We start from the raw sequence: 10953 nt of genomic DNA on the forward strand, positions 1-10953 counted from the left end.
ATTTGGGATTAGATCACCTGCCGTTGGTGGCTGGGAATATCTGAGATTCTATTCCTGCCGTTGGGGGCTTCTTAAAATATTTGATACCTGCCGTTGGGGGCTGGAAATATCTGGGATTTGATGCCTGCCGTTGGTGGGTGCATATATCATCGATTTCATACCTACCGTTGGGGGCTGCTAATATCTTTTATATAAAACTTGCCGTTGGAGGCTGCAAATATCTGGGATTTGATCACCTGCCGCTGGTGGCTCCTAATAATTGGGATTAGATCACCTGCCGTTGGTGGCTTCTATTATCTGGGATTTAATCACCTGCCGCTGGTGGCTTCTAATATTTGGGATTAGACCACCTGCCGTTGGTGGCTTTTAATATCTGGGATTTGATCACCTGACGTTGGGGGCTGGGAATATCTGAGATTCTATTCCTGCCGTTGGGGGCTGGGAATATCTGAGATTCTATTCCTGCCGTTGGGGGCTTCTTAAATCATTTGATTCCTGCCGTTGGGGGCTGGAAATATCTGGGATTTGATGCCTGCCGTTAGAAATTTTCACATGTTTCTTAAAATTCTCGCGTGATCAATTGGTTTCACGCCAATTAAATAGGTATAGTCCCATCAGGTATTTGAAACCTGCCGTTGGTGGGTGCATATATCATCGATTTCATACCTACCGTTGGGGGCTGCTAATATCTTGGATATGAAACTTGCCGTTGGAGGCTGGAAATATCTGGGATTTGATCACCTGCCGTTGGTGGCTTCTAATATCTGGGATGTGATCACCTGCTGCTGGTGGCTCCTAATAATTGGGATTAGATCACCTGCCGTTGGTGGCTTCTATTATCTGGGATTTGATCACCTGAAGTTGGCGGCTACTAATATCTGGGATTTGATCACGTGCCGTTGGTGGCTTCTAATATCTGGGATGTGATCACCTGCCGCTGGTGGCTTCTAATATCTGGGATGTGATCACGTGCCGTTGGTGGCTTCTAATATCTGGAATGTGATCACCTGCCGCTGGTGGCTTCTAATATTTGGGATTAGATCACCTGCCGGTGGTGGCTTCTAATATCTGGGATTTGATCACCTGACGTTTGGGGCTGGGAATATCTGAGATTCTATTCCTGCCGTTGGGGGCTTCTTAAATCATTGGATACCTGCCGTTGGGGGCTTCTTAAATCATTTGATACCTGTTAGAAATTTTCACATGTCTCTTAAAATTCTTGCGTGATCAATTGGTTTCACGCCAATTAAATAGGTATAGTCCCATCAGAATCAGCAAGAGCTATTTGTAATAATTCCTCCAGGTTCTTTTCGCCAAGCTGAGAACCACGTGTTTTATGTCACGTTATCCAAAAATCCGACTATTTTCTTTGGTGACTGCACTGGCTCAGAGCTGAGCAGCGTGACGTCAAAATTCAAAAACCAAATATTATTAGTCGGTTTATTGACGGCATCTAGTTTTCTAACTCCTCTTTGATTAGTTAGTTTTGAGTCGGCTTGAAGGCAGTGTTTTTATTATTCGAGTTACTACTCAATGGCTTGGACATGAAGTAGGTCGACCGACAGTCCGATAAGACTTCGGACCAATTGGTAAGGATTGGTGTCGGCCTGACTAGTTTTTGCTAGTGGGGACGAGGCACCAATCTGTATACTTAGCCTTCCCACCACCAATTCTGAAAATGTTCATTGTAAACTTAATTATTCTCAGTTTTGCTGCCTCGAAATATCAGTTGCAACAGTTCAGACTGAACATAAAAAGACACAATGTTTCGTTGATTTTGTTATTAAGTTTAATTGATAAAAATTTTGTCAATTTATATTTTATATTATTAGTTAACATCAAAAATAATTTTCATATCAAAATCTTGTGTTATTTTGAGTATTTACATTATTTTTATTCCGATTACTTACTAGTTGTTCCCTAATAAAGCGTGATAGTTTGCTTTTAAAAAAATATTTTTAGTTTTTAGACTATTTATAATGAAAGATTAAAACTAACCTTTTCACCACACTGCCTTTTCAAGCGCTTTGTTTCTTTTTCGGGGCCTTCTCTTACGTGGCCTTCCAGGGTTAAACGCTGGATGGTCCTTACGACTATTTGGAGTCTAAGATAGAGACGTTTCCTTAGTATTTCTTTATTTTCCAGCAAAAATTATTTAATTAAGAAACAAGTTGATTAAATAAAATTATACCTCTTTGAGGTGAGAAAATAACTATCTATCCACCTATTTACCTCGAGTTGCAATTATTGTTTTCTATTGATAAGAAACTGCTAACGTCAAAATGAAAATTATCAATTATACGTGTTATAAAAACGTATGTTCACAACTCGGTTGACGTGAAAACACTATCCTCTCGTTATATCTCAACAACGTATAGCTTTAAAGCTAACTTTTCAAAATACTGAAGCTCGATTGTGTCTAACCTCAATAATATATATATATATATTCATTTTATGTTGTGGAAAATATTAAGGTTTGTGGGATTACTTAACATATTAGAAGATAAAAAAGTAGGCTAGGGTATGAAACATAGAGTAGAAGCTGTTGTCTGGTATATTATTTTACGGGTATTTAGAATCGAAGGAAAAATCGTATTCTCACTGATCAAAATACACCAAGAAACATTGTCTAACCATTTCTTTTACCCTTACAACGGAATAGTATTTGATAATAATATTCAAAGTAGACACATTGATTATGAGTACAATGCCGCAGTACTACTACTTATTTCTAGTCTTTCTAACATACTGATGGTTTTCCATAAATCAATCAATTATAAAAGGTTTAGCAAAGATATTACAGACTGGCCGATACGATACCAATATCGATATCGGTACCAGTATTTGGCTAAACCGATATATCGGTATCGATTTAAGATGGTATCGGCCCATCTCTGAAAGGTATACTCCTATAATTAAGCGTTCATCTGATCACTTACAATCTGTATATTTTAAATGGAGTTCATAATAAACCCCCTTCGGGGGGGAAGTACGAAACTGGCCTTAGAGCTAATGGTAAAAATCGCGAACAACATGATTTTGTCGTTGCGCATAGAAAGGACTAGCTTGTTGATGGACATACAACTTCACAGTAGATTGTAATGGTATCTATGCTCCTTGGTTTTGGTTCCAAAACTTCCGTTGGCTGGGATCTCCGTCGTTAAGAAAAATGGCGACTATGGTGGACGAAGAAACAGGATGAAATTCTTATATTAAAGACAGAGCTGTGCTAATTAATTAGTTAGCTAATTGAATTTCTAATTAATTAACAATATTTACTAATTGAAAATGGAAATTGAATTTTAATTACCTTAGTGCTAATTGAGAAGTAATTCTAATTAATTAGTATGAATAGGAAAGGTACTTATCTAATTAAAATTTAATTAGATTTAGGATTGTCTAATTAGCCAATTGGATTTTCAATTAATCATTTAATTTAGTAAAAACTAAAAATCGAGGAATTAACTGTTGATTAATCTATTTGAATATGAAAACGGCCTTATTATATCGATGAGGAAACCTTAGTGCTACTCTAAATATTTCGCACCTCAAAACATGAGAGAATACTAGTACTAGTAGAAAATTTCGTAAATCTTAACTGTCACATTTCGAAATTTCGACTGTTTTTCCTACTAGAATATATAGCAGTGCCCATGGATTTACTACTCAGAATCCATTATAGGATCCTGTGAGGATACGTTCACTGGTCAATGGCTGAAGGAGAACATAGCCAACTCGGTGGTGGGGGATGCGGTGCTCTCAGTAATGAGAGCTAGCGAACTCCCTAAGCCGTTTAAGGTAATGTTCCGCACCAGGGACCAGATCACCAAAGAGCCGGCGGTGCTGTTCCGGCGCCTAAAGGCCCTTAACGAAGGCTTTGAACCGAATATTGGAAATGCATTCGGACATACGTGGACAGGGCCGTGCGATACTGGGTACTGTCCATCGATGGCTCCTCGCTGGACGCCATTAAGAATGCTGGTTTCGTGGGCTTCACTGGAGTGGACAAGGGTTCCTTTCAACTCCTACAGCACACGGAAACCACCAAAACCAGTGCAGCCGAGTCTACGGCAAGGGGTGGGACTAGCGAGATGGGGGATCTCGCTGTGGAGCTCGCTGGTGTCGCCCTAGGCACAGAGGGGGAGGGGCGGCTCATTCGGAAGCTTGTTCTTCCATGGATGAGTCCACCCTACTGGAAGAATCGGATGGGACCCTTCGGGATCCAGCCGATGTGCGTTCTAGTGGTCCTGGTGAGGGGAGAATCTTGGGACTGGGAGTTTGCCTGTCGGGGGGGAGGTGCCACTAGCCCTCTCGGGACCGATGAGGTGTAGCTAGGTCCCATCTGAACCCCTCTCTTAAGGACCATGGGGACGCTACGTGCAATTCAAATCAATCTGCACCATAGTAAGGCGGCCTCTGCGGTACTCTGCTGGAGGTTTGCTATAGAGGGTCTTGATATGGCCCTCATACAAGAACCGTGGATTTGCCATGGCAAAATCCTTGGTCTTGACGCGGCGGGGTCACTATTTTATGACCATACTGCTGCTAGACCTAGGGCGTGTATTCTGGTTCGGAGGGATCTTTGTTGTATCTCTCTACCGCTGTACACGTCCCAGGACACGGCGGCCGTGAAGCTAGTCCTGGCCACAGGGCATGCCCAGTTGACTATCACGGCTGCCTCTACATACTTTGCCCACGACGCGGACACTCTCCCGACAATTGAGGTGATCAATTTGGTCAATCCATGTGAAAAAAGAGGGGACAAACATTGGCTGCGACGCCAATGCTCATCACATCACGTGGGGCAGCTCTGATTGCAACAGGAGAGAAGATGATTTACTAGAATATTTAGTTGGTTTTAAACTCTATATTCTGAACCCAAAAAATGAACGTACTTTCGTTACTTCTAAGAGAAGGGAGGTAATTGACCTCACGTTAGCCACAGAAAACCTCGTGTCTTCCGTGTCTAACTGGCATGTGTCTAATGAGCCGTCTCCGTCGGATCATAGGCACATCTGCTTTACTGTCGCGACTACCTCTGTCCCGATGGGTGCAAAGATATGCAATCCAAAACGGACAAATTGGGCCGGCTATAGGGAAGACCTAATCCTACGCTACGGAGGGGGTCACACTCCTAAACTTACTTCACCTAAGGATCTTGATAGGGCTGCTTGTGACTTACAGTGCTCCATCATGGAGTCGTTTCACCGAAACTGCCCACTTAGGACCGTCAACCGCTCGAGGCTTGCCCCTTGGTGGAACGCGGATCTCAGCCGGCTTCGGAAATACACGCGCATGCTCTTTAACAAAGCCAAGCCCACGGGTGACTGGACTGGATACAGGCAGTCCCTTATTACCTACAACAGGGCCATTAGAGCTTCTAAAAAGGACTCCTGGCGCCGCGGCCCTTCTGTGAGCAAGTCTTCAATGTCCCTGCTACGGCCAGGGTCATGAAGATTCTAGCGCACGATAGCACACATCGACTTAATACTAGTAAGCTGCGGGAGGATGTGTACACTAAGTCTGGGGCTGAGACTCTGTAGCCTATGCCTGACTCTACTTTAATCAATCCAACAAACCCTGACTCTCGATACCCTGTTCTGCACAGGGCGAAGAGGGAGGACTGGCTTGTAGCCAGGCAGGTTGTTACGATTTCCAAGCTTCGCTGGGCTGTTAACTGTTTTGAGCCCTGCAAGTCTACGGGACCCGATGGGGTCTTCCCTCTGCTTTTGCAGAAGGGCTTAGACACATCGCCTCTCCGTTATGCAAAATCTATAGACTTTGCATCGCTCTCGGTCACATACCTCGTGACTGGAAGCGCTCTAGGGTCATCTTTATTCCCAAGCCCGGGAAGGTTTCCTATCTCGAGGCGAAGGCATATAAGTAGATGGAGAATACCGATATGAGCCCACTGGCGTCAGACAGTGCCAGATCTGGCACATGGCACCTGTAAATATGGCGTCAATGAATCAAACATGGCGCCCACAGCACTTTTCTTCTTATGGCGCCAGTGAATCAATCATTTTTCCGACAATCCTGTTGTGATGTCAGTGATACGTACATGACGTGTCATCCTATGGCGTCAGTGAATCAGACGTCAATGTTAGACCTATTTGTCATATTACCTTTCGGATATATTGGTTCAAACGTATATGACGGTAGAACCGATATCGTAACTAACACTGTATTTATGTTCAAGTGTATACAACTCTAAAAAATCCGTGTAATACACAAATTTACAATCAATAAAAATTTAATACTTTTTCATTTACCTAAATATAAGCATATTTCAATATATTTAAATTTAATACTATTTCAGCTTAATACTTCTAAATATAAACTTTAGAAATTATTTCAACTTTAACCAATTCCTCTTTATTGATAGACCTATTTCAAGGATAGGAAATGTAAATAAAGAGGTCGGTGAACGGGGATAGAGAAACTCGGGTGGTAAATAAACGTATTATGTCAATAATTTGAAATCATGATAAGCGCTTTAAGGAAACTTGTAAGTAAACAAACTAGATTGAAACTCAGTGTGAATTTCGAAACATGGCGCGAATTTTCGACTTGGCGCCAATGGAAAAACCCATATGATAGCTCGGGCAAAGATTAAATGTACGACGTCAATAGTACAAAAGCCCGGCACGTGTTCAAACTCAGTCACTTCTGTTCCTGACTTCAGACGAGTTACAACCTGCTCCTTAGTTGCTTTATAGTATTTTTCAATACTTGGTAACATTTGCTGTTGCAAGTTATTTTGCAGAGGGTAAGAAAAAGTTTACGGACTAGTACCGAAATTACTTGTGATTTTTACAAGTACTTGCGATTTTTTACAAGTACTTGCGTATTTTTACAAGTACTTGCGATTTTTCTGAGATTATCTTTATCTCATTCATTCTTTGAGAATGTTTAAGTGTAATATTTGTGAGTGTTCCTACCAAGGGAACAGGGAACTTTTGAGACATAAAAGGGAGAAACATGGGGATGTTAAATACCCATGCTCGCAATGTCCGGCCGTTTATACCAGACTTGCGAATTTAACGTTACACGCGGCTGCCCGACACTCTAACTTTAAGGTTCCACACCCCCTCATGAACAATGCGGGCCCATCAACTTCTACCTTTGTCCCATTCTTGGGTCCATCAACCTCTACCTTTGTTCCTCCTGTTATCCCATTCTCGGGCCCATCAACCTCTACCTTTGTTCCTCCTGTTATCCCATTCTCGGGCCCATCAACCTCTACCTTTACCCATCCTGAGACGCAGAGGCCGAAACGGTCCACGTCCGACCCATCCACTCCTGAGACGAAGCGGCCGAAACGGTCCACGTCCATCCCTATTCCTTCCCTAGATGAACTGTCCGACGATGAGAATCGTGCCCTGGACGCGTTCATGAACCGAGAAGAGGGTCTCATCAATGGATCTCTACTGGGAACTCCTCCACCTACCGTTTGCGAAAATCTGGATGAACTGTCCGACGATGGAAATCGTGCCCTGAATGAGTTCATGGACCAGGAGGATGACTTCCCAGCCCTTTCCAGCCAGGAGAATCGCGACATCCATCGCTTTATGGATCAGCAGGAGGGTGGCGGTGGCCAAGAGCAGGAGGAGGAACCCATCGTTGCGTCACCGGAAGTTCCTCTTCACGACGAGCTGGAGGAACTGGAAGTACTCGGTAGAGCTATTTTTTGTGCGCGTTTCACACCCGTAGTGACCGAGACAGACGTAGAACTGTACGTAGGTAGACATAGGGCAGCGATTGAAAATTACTTGCGCAATAAACTGGCTAGGGATAGAGGGATTAAGTGGTATTTAACTGTCAGGGCTCGTTACACCCGTCAGTTAGCCGACACTGACGAGGAGGTAGAAAATTTAATTTATCATAGAACCCAAAACCTCGCTATTTTGAACTCCGACGTTATCCCCGGACAGATAGACTTTAGTATTAGGACTCTGAAACGTTTAATGGAGGAGTACGAAGCGCAAGGTAGTGGGTGGGTTCTAGATAAAATTCTCTTCCTGCAAATTAATATCATAGCGTACCTACCGCTTCACGGGGGTACGTACTTTGAAACCCCTAAAAATATCCTAGCTAAGATGGCCCTTTAAAATGTGCAAAATACGGACAATAAGTGTTTCCTATGGTCAATTTTGGCGCATTTACACCCTAAAAACAATAACCCACAACGTGTAACAAAGTACCTAGAGTATAGTAACGAATTGGACATGGCCGGTATTACGTTCCCCGTGGAAGTAAATACCGGTAAATTAGAGAATTTCGAACGGGTGAATAACCTTTCGATTAATGTATTCGGATATGAGAAAGAGGTCTTCCCCCTTTACGTGAGTTCCAATAGAGTTGAGGAACCACGTCAAGTAGATTTATTGCTACTAACCGAGGGTGAGAAGAAGCATTTCTGCTTAATCCGAAGCATGAGTCGACTTCTAGCAAAGGCGTTCACCGCATACGGACACAGGGACTATTACTGCCGTTATTGCTTGCATCGATTCTCCGGTGTAAACTAGGAGAAGAACTACAGGGAACACATCAAGGAGTGTAGTATACACGGACCCCAGAAGATCGAGATGCCGGTAAAGGAACCTATTCTGGAATTCAAAAACGTCGCATGGCAACAGAAGGTAAACTAAAACTTTTGTTTTTTATCAGGGTATTTTGAATATCGCGCCAAAATAGTTTACTGAGGGTAACGTTAGACGGCGCCCATAGCAAGATAAATAAAGCAGACGATAAGATGCATGGAGAGAGAGAGAGAATGTTTTGTTTACATTTTATCTAATATAGTTTTATTTCTATTTTTCACAGGTTAAATACGTCGTCTATGCCGATTTCGAGTCTATTCTCCGTAAAGTTCACCGATGCGATCCCGATGTCGACCTCTCTTCAACCACGAAAACTTCGCAGCATATCTCCTGTGGGTTTAGTTATGTCATTGTTAGTCACGACGGTACAGTCTCTAAACCAGTTACTTATCGAGGGATAGATGCCACGGAAAAGTTTTTAGAAAGCCTTTTGCGTGAAGACGCAATTATTCAGCGTAAGATTAAAGATAACGCCCCCATGAATCTATCGGACTTTGAAAAGGCGCAATTCGCCTCGGCCCAATCCTGTTACTTATGTAACAAGTCTTTCACTGTAAATGACTGTAAGGTTCGTGACCACAACCACACTAACGGAGCCTACAGGGGAGCTGCCCATAATTCGTGCAACTTGAAACTGAGGACCCGGATTTTCGTTCCGGTCTTCATGCATAACTTATCTCGTTACGATGCTCATCTTATCATGGACAAAATTGGATTGGTCAAAGATCACAAGATTACGTGTATCCCCACGAATTCCGAAACGTACATTTCGTTTTCTCTGGGTAATTTACGATTCTTAGACTCAATTAGGTTCATGCCGGCATCGCTAGAGACACTCGTATCGAATTTGGCTCGAGGAGGAGCCGATAAGTTCTAGTGTTTAAACTCTGCCTTCAGCGCTGACGAAGTACCGCATCTGCTGAGGAAGCAGGTTTACCCCTATGACTACTTCGACTGCGAGACTAAATTCGACGAGACCGAGTTGCCACCCAAGGATGCCTTCTTCAATTCCTTAACTGACGAAGAGGTTAGTGAGGAAGATTATTCTCAAGCTCAAAAGGTTTGGGGAAAATTCCAACTCACTAACCTCGGTGAGTACCATGATTTATACGTTAAGACCGACGTTCTGCTCCTAGCGGATGTTTTTGAAAGTTTCTGGGCTATGTGTCTAGAATATTACAAGTTGGATTGCGCGCATGCATATACAGGTCCTGGTTTCGCTTGGCAAAGCGCCCTTCACATGACCCAAGTGAAATTGGAACTACTCCAGGATCCAGATATGCATCTCTTTATTGAGAAGGGTATAAGAGGGGGTGTTTCTCTAATTAGGCATAGACTAGCCATAGCCAATAATAAGGATCTCCCCGAAACATTCAACCCGGCAGAACGTAGCTCTTACATTACCTACCTAGACTGTAATAACCTTTACGGCACCGTAATGTGTCATCACCTGCCGATGAGAGGATTTCGATGGATTCAACCATGCCAAGATTTCACTCGTGAAATTATCTTGAATCACCCAGACGATGATCCCCAGGGTTTTATCCTGGAGGTGGATCTTGAGTACCCGGAAAGTTTGCACGAAGAACATAACTGTCTACCCTTAGCACCCGAACGTAGAGTTATTAACGCGGATGAGCTTTCACCGTATTCGATTGAACAGTTGAACAAACTGAAAATTAACGTACAGGATAGCCTCCCAAAGTTAGTTCCCACGCTCTACAATAGGGAGAAATATGTTCTCCACTACCGGAATCTCAAGTTTTACATCGCTAAGGGGATGAAATTGGGGAAAATCCATCGAATACTCACATTCGAGCAGGGTGCGTGGTTAAAACCATTTATCGAGTTCAACACGGAGAAAAGGAAGCAGGCAGTGAACGACTTTGAGAAAGATTTTTTCAAGTTGGCCAACAATAGGTACGCATCTACGCTACGCTAAGTTATTATTTCACACGTAAATTAATCAAAACTTTTATCTATTAACAGTGTTTTCGAAAAGACGATGGAAAACCTCCGCAACAGGATCAACTTTGATCTTGTCCAGACCCGGGAGATGGCAATCAAGAAGGCCAGTTCGCCGACATTCCGGAGGTTCACCATCTTTAGGAACGAGCTGGTCGGGATCCATCGTCTGAAGAAATCCCTCAAGTTGGACCGACCCATTTACACCGGTTTCGCCATCTTGGACCTCTCAAAGTTGGTCATGTACGACTTCCATTACAACACAATGAAGGCAAAATATGGCGACGACCTCAAACTTCTTTTTACCGACACAGGTATGATTTTTTAAAACGTTTACTAGATTTAAATCCTTTTTTCTACTTTCAATTTTAAAAAACTAATTAAA

At 42.9% G+C, this 10953-nt stretch overlaps 1 protein-coding gene across 1 annotated transcript; it reads left to right on the top strand.

The window, feature by feature from the left end:
- Positions 1-8179: 8179 nt before the first annotated feature.
- Positions 8180-9480, top strand: LOC149630099 (uncharacterized). The gene is made up of 2 exons (XM_089851301.1): positions 8180-8642; positions 8827-9480. Exons 1-2 carry the CDS (start codon positions 8589-8591, stop codon positions 9478-9480), a joined length of 708 nt encoding a protein of 235 aa, XP_089707427.1. The 5' UTR covers positions 8180-8588.
- The last annotated feature ends 1473 nt before the right edge of the window (positions 9481-10953 follow it).

The sequence above is a fragment of the Phalangium opilio genome, unplaced genomic scaffold (genome assembly GCF_054372755.1).
Source record: "Phalangium opilio isolate 3A_F unplaced genomic scaffold, DU_Popi_V2 ptg000103l_1, whole genome shotgun sequence".
NCBI classification, from domain to species: Eukaryota; Metazoa; Arthropoda; class Arachnida; order Opiliones; family Phalangiidae; genus Phalangium; species Phalangium opilio.